At 43.9% G+C, this 19,005-nt stretch overlaps 1 protein-coding gene across 1 annotated transcript in view; it reads left to right on the forward strand.

Annotated features, from left to right (window-relative positions):
- Window positions 1-258: 258 nt before the first annotated feature.
- Window positions 259-19,005, forward strand: part of LOC140722402 (NACHT, LRR and PYD domains-containing protein 3-like) — a 31,926-nt gene continuing 13,179 nt past the window's right edge. Inside the window, exons 1-5 of the mRNA XM_073037156.1 lie at window positions 259-379; window positions 8,962-9,129; window positions 11,629-11,725; window positions 15,897-16,253; window positions 16,684-16,850. Of these exons, the coding sequence (XP_072893257.1) occupies window positions 11,716-11,725; window positions 15,897-16,253; window positions 16,684-16,850 (534 nt within the window). The 5' untranslated portion in view covers window positions 259-379; window positions 8,962-9,129; window positions 11,629-11,715. The remainder of the gene's footprint in view (window positions 380-8,961; window positions 9,130-11,628; window positions 11,726-15,896; window positions 16,254-16,683; window positions 16,851-19,005) is intronic.

The raw sequence follows: 19,005 nt of genomic DNA on the forward strand, positions 1-19,005 counted from the left end.
AATAAAAAATGTAGCTGGTGTAAATATGAAATAACGTGTAAAATGCGTTATCGGTATAGTTAAAATGCGGTGGGTCGGGCAGTGTGTGAGGGGTGAGGAGCAGAGTCATCGGTTCAGACTGGAGACCCTCCACCCGACAAGTTTCTCGCTCCCATTTCAAACGCAGATCTGCAGCATCGGCTGTTTCCGCTTCCGAGGCCCCGCCCCCGCTCTCACAGTCTCCGGATGGGCGGGGTTTTATTTCCGTTCTCTGTTGAAGCGGATCGTTGGCGTGGAGCCGGTGGACCGATCGCTGTCTGCGGGGCAAATTGATCAAGTTCCCATCGGTCAATATTGTGGCGGGTCACTCGGGGTGAACGCGACCGACAATTTCCCATCGGTGAGTACTGAAGCCGATCCCGGGGGAGGGAAACCTGATGTTGTGCAGAGAGTCCCGTTAACTTCCTCGAACTGGCGGCCTCGTCCGGCTTCCTGGACACAACCTGTCGTGGTCGGTCCGGGTTATGGGACCTTCACACCGAACCGCCTGAGATGAGCCGCCGCTCAGCCCCTGGTGTTCTGGTCCCAGAACCGGGAAGAGGTGGTGATGCCGAGACTGAACCCATCCATTAAGATGTACCTGGTGAACTTTACCTCCATCACCCGGCCCGGTATCGGATCCAAACTTCACCTGGATCGACGCCTGGAGTCGATGATTGTTTTACATATTTCCAGCACACTGGAAGCGGCCGTTCGGCCCGTTGTGTTCTTGCAGACTCGAGGGTTAAACAGAGTAATCGCACCCTCGGGAGACTCCTCCACGTGTATGAGTAGTTTCATCTTTCCCCGTTCAGACAGGACAGTGAGATCCAGATCTCTCACGTCCTCTTGGAGGACTAGGAAGTTAAATTCAATCTTCTTTCCATTGCTATGACTTGCCGAAACACTGACAGTGTTTCCCGATGTCTGGCCCTATTAATGCGAGAGTTAAGTCTTGTTCATGTTTGTCCAGCCTGTATCCCAATGCCGCAATGATATATTTCAGCAATCTCTCTTCTAAACTTTGTCTTCATTGTGAAGTTTTGTATTTGCACCTTTCTATTTATTTATTTGTTTGTTTGTTTGCTTATTTATTTATTTAGTTAGCTAGTTAGTTGATTAGTTAGTTATTGTTCGCTAGGAATACCAAAGGTTTAGTTGGACACAACACGTGGCAGGGTAAAAGCAACCATTTCAATTGTAGATTCACCGTTACAAAATGGCTGTAGTGTTAATCTTTGTCATAATGGAACTCATAGCATCTGATGTTCAGTTTGTTATTTCCTTTCTCGGTTATTTTCAGTGAGCCACTTCCTCTGTTTCCAGGGTAACGGCCCGTCAGAGCTGCAGCAAGTGTTGCAGTTTTTATCGCTCTGTGGTCACCGCCTCTCAGCGTAGAGACAGTGGCCTCGGGAGCAAATGTAACAGAATGATAGTGGGAGGAAAGGATGCTGTGAGCATTGACTGTGTGGGATGTATTACACCAGGGTCAGAATGAACTCAGAACTAACAAATTGTTTGGGGTGGGGTGGCATTTACAGTCTAGGGTGGCAATCAGTTACTATCTGTGCGTTAAAATGATGATGGCGAAAATACTACAGTTGCAGGAAATTTAAGGTAAGGAGGTGAAAATACTGGAGACGCTCAGCAGATCGGCAGCATCTTGGACAGTCTCAGTTCTGGAACTGGGTCTTCCACCATTTCTCCTTTCAGAGATGTAGTCTGATGTACTGAGTTCCCGGCATTTTCTACTTTATAATTTTACATTTTGTTCCTGCTACACTGCAGGAAACATGACAGCCAGTCGTGCTGGGCAAGATCCCACACAGCAGGAAGATTGTGACCAAATGTGCTCGGTTTAGCTGCATTGGTCAGGCTGAAGTGTATCCTCTTTTCAGACCGGGGAAACGGCCTGAGCACCAGCTTTGGCAGAGAGTCATTAGCTTCCAATTCCACTTTAGTTTGTGAATCGGAACTGGCAGGAACTCCACGGCAAATTACCGGCACCAAGGCGTCTTTGTATGGGTGATAATATTGGGCTGGTGATTCTGATGATATGGAACTGGCAATATACGGGCTACAGTCCTGGTTGATAATTCTGCAGCTGTGATCGGAATTTTCTCAGTCTGCTGTGAAGCTGAAATCCCGGGCGGTCGGGCATTGGTTATGGGGAAATCACCGTCAACACTGTCCAATAGGATATCATATCTGTCAAGTATTTTGGAGATTAGTTAAGAATGAACTAGGGCGTTAGGTATAGTTGAGCAGTGATGTTCATCTGAACTTTGGTAAAGTCTGTAACAAGATCCTGCATGGCAGCTGATCGGGGAGGTTCGGTCACGTGCGGTTCACAGGGGGCTGGCGAGGTGGATTCACACCGGGCTCGAGAACAAGAAGGAGAGGGGGATGAATGTAGATGGTTCTAGCGAATGGAGGCCTGTGACGAGTGGGATGTGAGTGTCAGTGTTGAGATCTCTGTGATTTACTATTCATGCCATTGATTTGTACAGGAATGTACATGGCTACACAGAGTATTATGTACCGTTGTGTTCACCCGACTGTAGTAAATATATTATCAAGCTGGATAGGGTGCAGAAGAGATTGCTGAAGATGTTGCCTGGACTACAGGGCCGAGTCAATGCTAGCATTTCGCTGAGCTGGATCTTTAGTCCAGATGAGAATGAGGGTAACATTGTAGGAGTTCATGAAATCAGGATGGAATATAAATAATGGGGTTGGTCGGGGCATTTTCCCCAGGATTCGAGATTCAAAAATGTTTGATGTCATTCCAGTACACAAGTGTAAAAGAGAACAAAATAATTCTTACTCTGGATCCAAAGCAAGACAGAAAAAAAATTAATCATAGAGACCACAATAATAAACAAAACACAATACATAAAGTATGATAGTTTAAAACGATTGATTGTATGTCCATAAAGTGACGTTATTCACAGGAGTGTCTGGATATGTGAGACTGACATTGATTTTTCTTCCGCATGTGCCTTGCGCGTTACACACCTGGGCGATCATGGGTCTCCACATCCAATGACTCCTCACAGCGTCAATGATATTTCACACACTTAGATCTGTTAGTTCTTTCACAGTGTACATATATTTTCTTGTTTGTCTTCCTCTTCCGCGTTTCCCAGGCATAGGGCCTTGCAATGTAAGGCATTCTATTTCTCCCTTTCTGTTGACATGGCCCAGGAATTTAAGTTTCCTCTCATTTAATGTTCTCGTTAAAGATCTTTTTGCATGTGCACGTTGGAGTAGCGTCTCATTAGTTACCCTATCTCTGTATGATATTTTCTGCATTCTTCTGGAAAAAAAAACACATTTCTGTTGCTGCTAAGTTTTTTTGGAGTTCAGGTGTTACAGTCCATGTTTCGGAAACATACAGCAAGATTGACCAGATGTAACATTTTAGTAGCCTAAGCCTTGTTGTCATAGAAATGTGTCTGTTGGTAAAAATGGGTTTCATTTTTTTGGAAACACGAGTGAATCTGCAGATGCTGGAAATAAATAAAAACACAAAATGCTGGCAGAACTCAGCAGGCCAGACAGCATCTATGGGAGGAAGCATCCTGATGAAGGGTTTCGGCCCGGTACGTCGTCACTACCTCCTCCCACAGATGCTGTCTGGCCTGCTGAGTTCTGCCAGCATTTTGTGTTTTTATTCATGTTTTGGACGTTGGTTTTGGCAATGGCAATTCTTCTTTTTCATTTCTACTTTACTTCTAGCATCTTGTGATATAAAGCTACCAAGGTATGTAAAGCCGATCTTTTGTTCAATCTCTTGGTTACCGATGGACAATTGGCAGTTGGGAGTATCCTGCCCTTTTTATATTTCCATATATGTGTTTTTTTTTACCGTTGATGGTTAGACCAAAATCTGCACTTGTTTGTACTAATTTGTCTAGGAGGATTTGTAAGTCTTCTGCAGCACTTGCTATTAGGGGGGTATCGTCTGATTATCTTATATTGTTGATGCAAACACCTCCAATTTTTATCCCATCTGTGTCTTCTATTTCTCTGAGAATCATTTCAGTATAGATATTAAATAATTCCGGTGAGGCAACGCATCTCTAACTCCCCTTTGAATTTTAGTCTAACTGTTTATATTATCATCAATTTTTACAGCCACTGTTTGGTTCCAATATAAATTTTGAATAAGTCACTGGTCCCTTCCGTCAATGTTTAGTTGTAAGAATTTGAAATAGTTTTTCATGTTACACTTTGTCGAATGCTTTAGTGAAATCAATAAAAAAATAATAAGACATCATTTTGACACTCAATTGCCCTTTCTGAAAGCATTCGTAGTATGAAAATTGCGTTCCTTGTTCCTCTATCCTCCATAAGCCCATATTGCAGTTCAGAAGTTTCTGGCCTTAACTTGTTTTTAATTCGACTCAGAACAATTATCAACAAAATCTTTATTATGTGACTCATAAGACTGATTGTTCTATAATTTCCGCAGTCAATAGTTCTAGGAATTTTAGGCAGAATTATAAATACTGATTTCAAGAGACCGTCAGGCAATACACCAGACTCATATATGCCATTAAACTCTTCAAAATGAATATCCATGCCCAGATCTTCTGGGGCTTGTATCATTTCCACTGAAATTTCATCAGGTCCAGAGACATTACCTTGTTTCATGCTTTTCATTGCTTTAGTTCTTCTTTGGTAATAGGTGGGCCAGAATTTGGATGTTTATTTTATGGGGTTCCCCTCTATTAATCTTCAAAAAGCTGATCTATATACTGAATTCAACTGTCACATACTTTAGCTGGATACGTCTGCTGATCCTATGCATCCTGTAGAGGTTTTCTAAATTGCTGTAATTTCCTTAATTTTCCTGTGCATTTCTTTGCTGTTATTAATATGACCTTCTACTTCATTGCATTTTTGATTCAGTCATTCTTCCTTTGCAATATTGCACAATTGTCTGCTCTGTGACATTGATTGTCTGTCCATAAAGTGACGTTAGGCACAGGAGTGTCTAGAGCTGTGAGGGAATGTTATGCTAGTAGTGGGTGGGGTATGGAGGGTGTGGTTAGTGAGTAGAGGTGTTGATCAGGCTTACTGCTTGTGGAAAATAATCGTTTTGAGGCTGCTTGTCCTGGCGTGGATGTTACAGATCCACAATTCCTTTGTCGTAAAGAGATTTTTGGGCATATTGTCCATTAGGAAGAAGGGTCGGGATATTAATGCTAAAGTTGTAAAAGTTACAATGATTCCAAAATACGCAGAATTGTGTGCAGCTCTGGTCCGAACTGCGAGGAAAGATATCGATGAGTGAAAGTGTGCAGGGAAAATTCCGCGGACATTGCTGGTGTTTCAGGAAATAATTACAGTGATAGGTTGAACAGGTTGGGACTTGATTACCTGGAATACAAGGGAATGAGGGGGTATCCGAGCAGGGTTCCAACTTTTCTACGCCATTTGCCCCTACAATTAAAGAAAGGGTCCATGGATCCTAGGTTCCAAGCCCCGCTAGAAACATGGAAATCTATGATGGTATAAAAAGGATGAATGCAGGTCGGCATTTTCCACTCAGGTTGGGTAAGATCCAGAATTTAATTGAGAATGTGACACATTTAAAGGTTTTCTGAGGGAGAAGTAAGAGATGAAGGTTCAATTGTAGTATTTGAGAGATGTTTGGGTAGGTAAATGGATGAGGGAGGTATAGAGGGCTGTGGTCTGGGTGCAGGGGGATGGGACCACACCGAACATGACACGGACTGGATGGGCTAATAGACCTATGTCTGCGCTCTGAGGGCTCTGTGAATTTAATTTGATCGTTCGACACATATTCGACATTTGTTGCCGACGGGTGTTATCCAACAATGTGTTTTTATTTTGGACCAGCGTCTGCAGTGCTGAGAGTTCTGTAGAGCTGGAACTACCATGAGATTTGCTGAATGCACCTCAACAGGGTAAATACAACCAGTGGAATTTTAGGATCACCATCACAAAATGGCTGACTGTTCAGTTCATCTTTGCATTAATGAAATTCAGAAAATGTCACATTGAGTGTATTATTTCCTTTTTCAGTTATCTTTGCGAGCCACTTCCTCCGTCGCCAGGGCAACCGCTCAGCAGAGCTGGAAGGAGAGTTGGACATGTTTATCGCTCTCCGGTTACTGACTCTCGGAGGAGAGACAGGGGCCTCAGCAGCCGCGGTTGATGCGAGGATACTTTGAGCTTTCACTGGGCGGGATGGATGACTTTTTTTTTTTGGAATAAAGAAACAACTAATGATTGTAGAGATTGCATTTATACAATTCTGTTCACTGTGTCAAACATCTTGCAGTCCGTCAGTGTTTTGTGCATCAAAAGAACAAAAATATCTCCTGTACAGTTTCCTGTGCTATATTTTAAAATTTATATTTACAACATTTTGTTCCTGTTATGCGACGGGGAAAGTGGCTGCTAATTGACCTGGGCTACACCGCACTCAACAATAAAATAATGAACAACTATGTTCAGTGTAACTGTGGAGACAAGTTGAAATGTATCAGCACCCTCTTTGTGACGCAGTGCCCATGTCTCCCGGCTGATCGTTGTCCAGACAAAGGATCATCAGGCTCCAGTTCTGTCACGGGTTGGTGTGGGAGTGTAAATTTTTGAACTGGGATTAGCTGAGACACTGCCGCATATTTCCGGCAACAAAGAGCCCTGGGAGAGTTGGTGCTTGAGATGCAGTCTTGGGATGGGGTCTCCAGGAATATGAAATTGCCAGTGTCTGGGCTTCAGTCTACGTTGGTGCTTTTACAGATGCGGCTGGATGTTCCTCCTTCCGCAATGAAGCAGACGGCTCCGGGGGCTGGATATTGGTAGCGTGAATCTCTCAGTGTGAGATGTGGAAAAGATGTGCGAGGCTCTCGGTGTGGGCTGTGACCCTCTGAGGTTGGATTCTGGGATACCTCACTTGTCTTGACCCAGATAAAATGAATCAGGGAATCAAGTTGTCCGGGTTTATGAGATGTTGAGCGAGTATTTCTGTTCTGTGCTCAGATGTTTGGTTCTGAATTTCCTTTGGAAGCAAAGCAGAGAATGAGTTCCCGTTCCATCCCTCACAGGGAGAGGCTGTGATTAAATACCCTGTTTTGTGTTTGCACCGGTAGAAATAGACCGGGGTTTCAGAACTGAATTCACATTTGGACATTCCCCCTCACTCTGAGCTGTCTATCTGCCATTGGGAGTCAAAGAGAAACTCTAGATGCTGAAGATACAGAACATGGAACAGTACTTCACAGGAACAGGCCCTTCGTCCACAATGGTGTGCCAAACCAGCTGAAAATAAATTAAACCCCCCCAAAAAAACTAATGACTCCTACCTACACAATGTCAATATCCTCTCAATCTTCCTCACATCCATGTGCCTATCTAAAAAAAACTAATGACTCCTACCTACACAATGTCCGTATCCGCTCAATCTTTCTCACACACATCTGCCTATCTAAAAAAAACTAATGACTCCTACCTACACAATGTCCGTATCCGCTCAATCTTTCTCACACACATCTGCCTATCTAAACGTCTCTTAAACGCCTCCGATGTATTTGCTTCCACCACCATAACAGACAGCAGATTCCAAGCATCCACAATTCTCTGAGTAAAACAACTTACCCTCACATTTCCATTGCATCTACTCCCTCACACCTTCATTGCATGTCCTCTGGTATTAGACATTTCAAAACAGGGAAACGATACTCCCTGTCTACTCTACTTATGTCTTTCATAATCTTAAAAACCTCTGTCAGATCGTCCCTCTGTCCCGTCCTCTCCATGGAGAACAACCAGAGATTTTCCACTAAAATCTGGATGAATCCATTCTGACGAAAGGTCAGGAAACCGAATCGGTAACATTTTCCCTCTCCCAACAGCTGTTCCTTACCTGCTGAGTGTTTCTTGTTATTCCCGTTTCTCTTTATTACATTCAGCTGGAACATTTTAAATCTCCTGCGAATGGATCAGCGCACCAGCTCTCGTTTTGTGTCAGTTGATAGAAGAGTGAAGAAACCACACAGCTTTTCCCAGTACATTATCCTGGTACCAATTGTCCTGTATTTTTACCCCGGAAATGCATTCAGTACAGTTGTTGATAACAAGGTCCAAAGAATAATCCGAGGAATGATAAGCATTATGCATGTGGAGCATTTGATGGCCCTGGGCCTGTGTTCAGTGGAGTTCAAATGGTTGGCGGGTTAGGACAGGGGTGATTATTTACACCGACTGAATGACAAGAAGTTTGGTTGCAGTGAGAATGGAGAGGGTGTCTTGATTAGACGGAGAGTCTGGGATCTGAGAGTGCCGCCTCAGAATAAAGAAGCTTCACTTTAAAACTGAGATGAGAGCAATTACTTTAGCCAAATGTTGGTTGATCTGTGGAATTTGATGCCACAGGGGGTGGTGTAGGCTGTCGTTGGGTATATTCATGTTCTGGATTGCTAAATAGGTTGCTTGCTATAGCAGGGAAGCAAGAATACGGTGTTGGAAAAAAAAATCCTCCATGATTGATTTTGGAGCAGACTAGAATGACCGAATCACCTAATTCTACTCCTATGCATTATGATTTGTATCTTATACCATAATTGTGTGATGACTTCTTTTTATCCCATCACAAACAAGAGAAAATCTTCAGACGCTGGAAATCCAGGCAACACACACAAAATGCTTTAGGAAATCAGCAGGCCAGGCAGCATCTATGGAAGAGAGTAGAGTCGACATACAGATGCTTCCTGGTCTGATGAGGTCCTGCAGCAATTTTGTGTGTGTTTCTTTGTATCCCATGTCAGGCTTTGGAAAGTGTGAGGGGCAGTTACAGATTTCTTCACTCGCATCATTATATATGAGTTCAAGATTTAAGTTACAATAAGTTTAATTCTTTGTTCTACTTTGTATGAGTAACATGCTTCATTATCTCTCTGGTTAAAGGTAGACCTGACCTGCGAGATTTATTGGAAGAAAAGCCCACGTCAGGAAGAAAATCACAACTGAAGACGAGTGAACAGCAACAATGAACCAGCCCAAAGACGGAGAGCAGCAAATGGAGATAACCCATCTGACTTGGCGTCTCCATTGACTCAGTCAGGAGAAAGTTTGGTGAGTCTTATTTATCCAAATACTGGTCCTTTAGACATTACATTTCTGTATCAAGGAAGGTAGGAAATAGCTGGAGTGGGACTGAATAAGCCCAGGAATACCAGTATGCGTCTGTCAGACCCATTTGCACTCATTGCAGATTTGCTAATTACTCTGGGAAGCCACGCATATTCCCTCATATTGTTTGCTCATTTCAAACTCTTATCAGTTCTGCTGTTTCCTTACTTGGCTGTGTTACGTCACATTAATCTCAAAATGCGTTGAGAATTTCCTCCCTTTATAAGAGGCCGCAGTTTTTTTCCTGCTCTAGTGATTGCAGAAATGTGGAATTACCGTGAACTACAGCAACATGGCATTGACTCCTCTGTCTATTGCAAGCTGCAATGATATACTTGCCCTCGAGTATTCGTCGTGCAAGCCTCTGCTAAGAGCAAACCCTCTTGAAGCCAAATGTCCCAGCACCACATTTCAGTCTTAACTAGCAAATGCCAACCAATAATTTACATTTGTATACCCTGTCGCCATCAAGTGCTTTTCTACTAATAAATTGTCAGAACCTACGAACCTGTGATTAAGCATATTTAGGTTTTATAATGAAGTTATGTTCCCATTTGGCCCTGTACCAAAGGCATGGGTTATATCTGTACTTGAGATGAATAAATGTCCCTGCAGCCAGGACTGCTGGAGCTGCCGGTGTCAGTTTAAACTCAGTCGTTGCGGAATGGGAACGAGAGTGTTTGGTCAGATAATAGAAGAGTTGATATAAAGGTAGATGCAAAGTTCACAGAGACTGTGGAAAGATTGGATGTGGACAGGGCATCATGTAGTAGGCTGGAAATGTGCTTAATTCAATACAATAAGTATATAGAATAAGAGTAACTTAGAACATAGATGGTACATGTTATCACCATTACACAGACCTGACTGTTACAAGGGCAGGGTTGGTGTTTGATGCTCCAGGTTTTCGTTGTTTCGTAATACATATGGGGGGGGGGGGGTGAAAGGGGGAGAATTGTCTTTACTAATTAGGGATGGTATCACAGCGACATAAACAGAGGACATCAATGTATGTGAAATTCAGAAACGGGAAGGGGGTTATCATTCTGGGAGTATTCTATAGGCCTCCACCAAAGCCATAGGGATAATGAGAGAAGATAAGTTGACAGTTTTGTGAAGGATGCAAAAGCAACAATTTGTTATCATTATTGACCTCAAGTTTCCTGATGTTGATCCCACCTCCTTGTCCCAAAATGTGCCAATGGGGCAGAATGCGTTTGTGTCCAGGAAGGATTCTGACGTAGTATGTGGATGGGCTAACTGGAGGAGTTGCCCTACTGCATCTAGTATGAGGCAGTGATGTTTGTCAAATGACTGATGTCACGATGGGTGACCTTTATAGATAGTGACCACAACACCCCAACTTTTATCATGGTCAAGGATAAGGATAGTAGCAGAAGATACAAGGCAGTATTTAATTAGTGGATGAATAGATACAATGGTATGCGGAGCAACTTTGGAGTGTAAATTAGGAAAACATTTTCAAAGGGAAATGTACAACGGAACGGTGAAGGTTGTTTCAGGAACACTTGAATGCGGTCGGGGTAGATTTGCTCCAGACACAGTTAAAGAATTTTTATATAAACGAACCGTGGTTCACAACAGATCAGAGCATTTAAGCATTTGGAGAAGCATAAGCTCATTACAGGTTGCCATTTTGGCTTTTAGATGGTGCGTGGGGAAAATGGAAGTGGGGGGTGCCGGAGATAATTTCCCGCTGTGTGGACCTGTCACACACAGAATATCTACCAACATTTGGTTTGACAGAGACTGAACAGGAGTTACCATGGCATGGTGCATGGAAAGTTGTATTCAACAATACTTCTTAAAGTTTTTCAAGATGATTGTCAATGGGGTTGGGGGACGGTGCCTCATGACAGCTTGGTCTGGAAGATAAGGTCCCATGCGGTACAGAGAGTGGAAGTTAGATGGATTCAAAAGTTCCCTTGAAGGTAGCAAGCAAAGAGTGATGGCCGAAGGTTTCTCCTGAGAGCGAAGGCGGGTAACTAGTGGTGTACCGCAAAGCTACAAATTGGGACATTTGATATTCGTTATTTGATAGCAATGATTTGAATGCAAGTGCATAAGGCTTGACCGGTCAGTTCGCGGACGACACAACATTAGTAGATGGTACTCACGGTGAAGATGATCATAGCTTGTAGGGGACCTAAATGGACAGAGGAGTGGTAAATAGATTGCAAGAACAACACGAGCAGCAACGGTTTCATGCAGAGGCTGGTGATTATGTGGAGGGACCTGCCAGAGGGAGTGGATGAAGCAGGCACAATGGTATAATTCAAGAAGCAGTTGGGATGTGAAGATGGAATGAAGAGGCCAGGAGGGAAATGGACCAAACACAGGAAATTGGGGCCATCTCTGTGTGCCCTGTGGTCTGCATTGTATCGATGGGCTGACTCAGTCTGCTTGTTTTGTGTAATTCAGGTCATCACCCGCAGGTGGGGCTGTCCTGCACCGCGATCAAAGTGTAAACAAGACGACGACAATCAACAATCGTCAGTCAGAATCAGAATGGACAAAGGTATGATCACTGGGATCTTTATAATTAAACTTCTGCCCTGTTGGTGCACAATATTTCAGATGAAGAAACTTACACAGGCGCTAACAGGGCAGAGAAAAGGTTCATTAAGCAGTGTCATTGATCCCACTGGTAAAGCGGCTTTGTGTAATTGATCAATCCAACAGTTCCAGCGTAGGGATCTAACACCAGTAATGGTCGAATGACTCCGCTCAGCATGCAAAGCTTCACCTGAGTGAAAGGAGCCGGAGACCCTGAATCAGCAGGTTGAGAGTGAAACACAAACAGGAATGTGACAGTGGTGTTGTTTGTTACGTAAAAGTCCAGGTTCAGGATTTGTTGCACATCAGGGCCTGTTTAGAGGTGAAAGACATCTCCAACTTTCATTTATAAAATTCAGACGCAGGTGATAAATGCAGTTCCGGGATTTCAGAGATTGTGCGATAATACAATATTTCAGGTTTTGTCAAGGCAGCTATCAACTCCCCCCTCAATGCGCAAAGTAAATGAGTGGAATTTTCCGAACTGTGTTTTCTGTAGCCTAGCCATGAATATTGCCAGCCTTGGAAATGGCTGAGGATCGGGAGACACTTCATTTTAGATAAACTTGTGGCCTGCTTCGGTGCATCTGGTATGGAGAGGCTACTGCACAGGATCGAAAAAACCTGCAGAAGGTAGTAAATCTAGTCTGCTCCATCTTGGGTACTAGTCTACAAAGTACCCAGGTCATCTTCAGGGAGCAGTGCATCAGAAAGGCAGTGTCCATTATTAAGGACCTCCAGCACCCAGGGCATGCCCTTTTCTCACTGTTACCATCAGAAAGCAGGTACAGAAGCCTGAAGGCACACACTCAGCAATTCAGGAACAGATTTGTCCCCTCTGCCATCCGATTCCTAAATGGATTTTGAATCTTTGGACACTATCTTACCTTTTTTTTTGCATTTTTTTTGATGTACAGTCTTTCTGTTTCTGCATTTTTTAAAAAAATCTATTCAATATACTTAATTCGTTTACTTGTTTATTATTAATTTTATTTTATTCACTGATATTTTTCTCTGCTAGATTATGTACTGCATTGAACTGCTGCTGCTAGGTTAACAAATTTCATGTCACATGCCGGTGATAATAAACCTGGTTCTGATCCTGTTTTAATACCCCAATCCATGTCTGGTCTGTGGCCAAATGGTGAACGTGAGCTCTCAATATTTCCCACTTGAGATGATCTGCTACCTGTACTTAAATTCCTAGTATCTGTGATGGGAGACCTGGTACAACCAATGACCAACTGTCTCAGTTTCCTGTAGGAATTGTGATGGTGCTCAACTCTGTGATTCCGGGTGGAATAAAACACAGATTACAGCCTGGACACAGGTCCTTCGGCCCAGCTAATTCATGCTGTTTTAAGTGTCTGTGAGCTTGCCCGATTTCCCAGCAGCTTTTCCCAGATTTCCCTTGCAGACTTCTTCTATTCTTTTTCCTGCCCACATCTTCTCAACCTTGTAATTGTATTTGTGTTACAGCCTCCACTGGCTGCATGTAATTAATACCTATCACCCACCTCGTGAAAATAAAATTCCTTTTGAATGAATGAAATTTTATTTCTGTCAGTACAAGCATAACCCCCCAAAAAAACCAGAAACATCATGTTCAACGATGATTTCATAAGACAAAACAAAATAATTAAAAAAACAACAACAAGAAAACATAGATATTCATTAAAACTGACCGAAAGGGCGGAGGCTGAAGCTACAGCTTATTATGCCTAACCCCTCTTCCTTATACAAAAACATACTTGGAGTCAATCGTCACATCAAAATAAAAATCATCATCTTTTAACACGAAATCCAATTCCAAGTGTCACAAGGTGGGTGTTGGGAGTGGACCCAAAAGCAAGACACAGACACTGAACTTCCAGGAAGAGGACTAGGCGTGAGAAGGAAGGAAGGGAAGTGAGGAAGAAAGGACACTGGACATGACACAGGCCCCGGACGAGACAAGGATTCCGGGCCTGGGCTAGGAATTAACAAGGATAGCGGAACCAGGACATGGAACTGGGAACCAGAAGCCTCGGCTTGGACTGCGAGCCAGAGACTGGACAAGGTTCCAGAACCTGGGTCTTGACTCGGGCTCGGACTCCAGAACCAGGCGAGGACAAGACGTGGCTACAGGGCAAGGCACATGACAAGACGAGACCACAAAGCCGTGGCTTGGACAGGACAAGGATCTTGGACGTGACTGGGACTGTTGGAGACCCCGAAGCCTTGACTTGGTCGAGGAAGGGACAGGAACGTAGAGCCTTGGTCGAGGAAGAACAGGAACGCAGATCACTGAGCCTTGGTCGAAGGCGAGCAGGAAAGCAGAACACAGAGTCGAAGGAGAGACAGGAACATGGAACACTGAGCCGGGACCCCTCCCTGGGTACAGGACATAGGGCAGGGAATCATTACACAGAACGCTGAACACGACGAGACAGTTCCCAACGCTAGGTAGCGGCCAAACGGTCGGACCTACTTAGCAAAGGCGTGAACATGGACAGACAGTTCCAAACAGGGTGAGTCTCCAGGAAGAGGCAGAGGCGAGGGAGGCGAGGCGAGGCGAAGCGAGGCTCCAGGCAGGGCGTTGGAGGGAAGGAAGGGAATAGTCCAGCCTCAGGGTAACGGAAATGACAACCTGACTTACCCAACGGAGGCAAGGACCGGGAGTGTCATATCCCACCGTAGGGTAACGGCAAGTAAGAGAGGACAGGATATCGATGGGACGAACCCACACAAAGGCAAGTGCAGGATACTGACGAGACGGACCACACAGGGATCAGGACTGGATGCTGACAAAACGAACCAGCACCAAAACTCGAACTCACGGTTACTTATATTCCCGGTCTGAAGACGAGAATCAGGTGCCTACGATTAAGCCCCAAATGAGACAAGGGACAGCCGGAAGACCCGGAGTCTGGAGTCCACGGACCGGACCGTGAGTCGGAACGCGGACTTCACGGACTGGACCATTACAGAAGTGTCATTTATTTACATTACTCCCATTCATTTGGAATCACGTATTTTTATATTTGTTCATTCAATTATTTTAAAATAGTTTTTTAAACTTGTTGAATGTGGTGAATTTTTTTTAATTCTTACTGCAGCTGTTGCGTAGATTCACCCCTCTGACTGAAATACAATGATTTTTTACATTTGGTCTTATCCTTTGTTTTTGAAACATACATGTTCCTCTTAAATCATGATGACTTTTTCTCATTTTCAACAACCTTTGGACACCTTGTGGTAACTGTCCATTTTTCACTTTATACATAATTTTAAATTTCTGCCCTCGGGTCTCAGATTCCCCTAACTTGGGAAAAAAGACTGTGACTATCTGCACTTTCTAGACCATGATTATTTTATGTACATGTGTAAGGTCGCCCTTAAATCTCCCATGATCCGGTGCAAACTGTTCCAGCCGAACCATATAACACAAAAACCAAACGCCCCATCTAGTAATGTTCTTGTCAATCTCCTCTACACTCTTTCCAGCTGAATCACACCCATCCTATAGATTAGCAACTGCAAAAGCGAGATTTTAAGTTTAGCTACTAGAAATACACGCAAGACTCTCCATTTGCCAATAATTTGTATGGCTGTTACATGAAAATCATTATCCAGGAGACGGGATGGGACCTAGGGGACGAGGCATCATGGGCTTCAAGGTTATGGTCAGTCTGTGACCCAGGGGACAAGACAGTGTGTGACAAAGCAAACAGAGAACGTGTGATCTAGAGGATCGGACCATCAGTAATCCAATGGCTTGTCTGTGAGTGACACAGGTGACTGGACAGTTTATGATTGAGGGAGACTTATGTTTGTGGGAGATAACTCCAGTGATAATTCCCACTATCACCTTATGCCGTTCCAGTAATAACCACTGGTTATCAGTCTGTTCAACGAATGCGTAGTGGGTGATCAGTATTACTGTGTCTGTCCACTTCTTGTTATGGGAGTGGATATGTCCAGGCACAGGCTTGTCAGGATGGTCACCTAGCAGGTTGTGTGTTTCACATTCACCAGCACAGTCCCACTCCAAATCTGGTCAGCCGGAGTCTCGGCTCCATTTCAGGCACCTATTGTGAATCCTTGTTCGAGTATAAACCACTCTAAACCTGTTATTCATCATTTTTTTTCAGGTGGGAAATTAAATCGGCTACAGAAAGTACTCAAGAGGTTTTTACCAGGCGGATCATCGAGGGAAGATGATCAGGACACGGGAAGCAAGGTACCAAAGCAGGGTCAGATTGAGAGCAATGTCCCAATGGAATGCGGTCCGGACTCAGAGGAGGAGCAAATTCAGCCCAGAGACAGTGACGTCAGAGACACTGAGCAGGACCATGGAACCAGCACAAGTGAGGCGACTGTCTGTCAGACCAGAGACAATGACATCAGAGACACCGATCAGGACCCTGGAACCAGCACAAGTGAGGCGACTGTCTGTCAGCTCGGAAGCTCATTAAGCACAGAATTGTCAAGTCCCCAACAAGGAACAGGTGAGTGAAATATGAGGGTGATGTGTTCACAGAATGCTGCAGGAAGCGGGTAAATATGATTCCTTGTTGGAAGGCTGGTCAGAGAGGGAAAATGTGTGGGTGCGCTGCATCTGGTGCAGTGAGGCACCTGTTACCCCACTACAGGAAATGTACTACCTGCTCTAAGGATTTCGAGGATGTGTATCGGAAGAAATACAGCTGTCTGGATAAGAGAGTATTTCTGGGATATGAGTTATGGGAAAAATATTCGCCAGGATATAGACAGTATCTCTGGGAAGCGACTATCATTGACAGTCCCAACATTTATTGCCCATCTTAAACTGAAATCGGTGAGTGGGTGGGACGGTGGTAGAGACAGGCTTCTAGTGAATGTGGTCCTTCTGGTAACGTCTAGCCCAGCGCATTGATGATTCGGTTTTTATATTCGCAGAGCCAGAGTTTACAATCTCCGACCTCCTGGCACAGGGAGAGGAATATCGACTGTACCAACTGACAAAGTTCTATAGTGACAGACTCAAACAAGCAATTGAAGAAAAGGTTGAAAGACTCGGTTGGATGTTGACAAAGGAGGGACATTTCAGTAGAGAAGAAAATGAGGTGAGTGTATTTAGTGTATTGTCACTGAACTGCTGGTATCAGAGTGAATAGTGACTGATATTAATCTCCTGCACGTTCTAGGAGTTCGACATGGCAATGGAAACTTTGATCTCTGACTTGTCTCCAGCAGATCTGGTTTCAGCTGTTCAGGTGGGGAGCACTGGGAACTGCAGTGTCAGCATCATCTTTTCCTCTCACACCTGATGTGTTTATCAGTGTGATATAAGAGCAGTGGCTGCATATCTGGACTGTTGAACAGACAGTCAGTCTAAAATTAATTTTGTATGTTACCGGTACCGTCGGTCAAATTCACCTCCGTTCATTAATCCAGGATGAACATTAAACTGTTAGATTGTAAATTGGGCCAACCGGCTTCACTGCTGTACTTGAGTGAGGGAAGCCTGCTAACCACAGCTGGTCTGGTCTCCATCTCAGTTCCCCAACAATGAGTGGCTGACTTGTCATAGTCATAGAAAAGTACAGTACAGAAACAGGCCCTTTGGCCCATCTATTCCATGCCGGGTTCTGAAACTGTCTATCCCCATTGACCTACACCGGACCCTGGAGCTCTATACCCTTATCATTCATGTATCTATCCAGACTTCTCTTAACCACTTGTACCACTTGCGCTGCTAGCTCGTTCCACACTCTCACCACCCTCTGAGTGAAGATGTTTCCCCTCATTTACCCTATCTATGCACCTCATAATGTTGTGTACCTCTGTACCTTAATATTCTGCGTTCCAAGGCATAAAGCCCGACTTATTCAATCTTTTCTGATACCTCAGGTCCTCCAGTCCTGGCAACATGCTTGTACATTTTCTCTGTACGCTTCCAACCTTCTTTACATCTGTCCTCTAAGTAGGTGATTGGGTCTGCACACAGTACTGAAAAATATGCCTTTCCAACGCTTTATACATGTTCAACATGATATCTCATCTCCTGTACTCAATATTTTTCATTTATGAAGGTTAGTGCGTCAAATACTTTCTTTCTGATCTATCTACCTTTGCCGTCACTTTTAATGAATTGTGCACCTGTATTCCTGATAACTTTTTCTACCACACTCTTCAATGCCCTACCGGTCACTGTATAAGATCGACCCTGCTTTATCCTTCCAAAGTGCAACACGTCGCACTTGTCTGCATTAAATTGCATCGGTCATTTTTCAGCCCATTTCTCAGCTGGTTTAAACACCACTTCAAGCTTTGGTCATCTTCCTCACTCTCCATTACACGTTCCCACTCTTGGTGTCATCCGTAAATTTCCTGATCCAGTTAACCACAAATTCCTCCAGATCATCGATATGAATGACAAACAACTAAGGACCCAGCACCGATCCCTATGGCACCGCACGAGTTACAAACTCCCAGTCAGAGATTCATCAGTCTATAACCGCTCTCTGTCTTTTTCCAAAAAGCCATTTTACACTCCAATTTACCAGTTTACTTTGAATGCTGAGCAACTGAATTTTCTTGCCCACCCTCCTTTGCGGTACCTTGTCAAATGCCGTGCTAAAGTCCATGTAGACAACACCCACTTCCTTGGATTCATCAACTTTCGTGGTAACTTCCTGGGAAAACATTAAGATTGGTTAGACATGAACTACCACACACAAAACTGAAATCTCATTACCCCAAAAATCAATAGTTTGTCCTGAAAGGGCATATATATCAGACGGACCTTTTGGTAAACTGTTTGCATTATTAGCCAGCCTAGCTTCATATTTCATATTCTCTCTACTTATGGCTTTTTTGTTGTTTTCAGCTGGTTAGTAAAAGCTTCCCAGTCCTCCCGCTTTCCTCTATATTTTGCAGTATTCTATGCCCTCTCCTTTGCTTTTGTGCTGCATTGATTTCCTCGTCAGCCACGGTTGATCATCCTCCCTCTGGTGTAATTTTTCATCTTTGGGATTATCTACCTCTACCTGTGCCTTCTGAATCGCTCCCTGAATCCTCACCTATTCCTGCTTTGCTGTTGTCTCTGCTTCCACTTTTGTTTTGCCCAGCTCCTCTCTCATGCCTCTGTAATTTCTTTATTCCACTGTAATACGGATACATCTTACTTTTAACTTCTCCCTCTCAAACTGCATTGTGAGTTCTGCTATTTTATTATCACTGCCTCTTAAGGGTTTATTTACCTTAAGCTCCCCAATT

Source organism: Hemitrygon akajei, unplaced genomic scaffold, assembly GCF_048418815.1.
Source record: "Hemitrygon akajei unplaced genomic scaffold, sHemAka1.3 Scf000077, whole genome shotgun sequence".
Lineage (NCBI taxonomy): Eukaryota > Metazoa > Chordata > Chondrichthyes > Myliobatiformes > Dasyatidae > Hemitrygon > Hemitrygon akajei.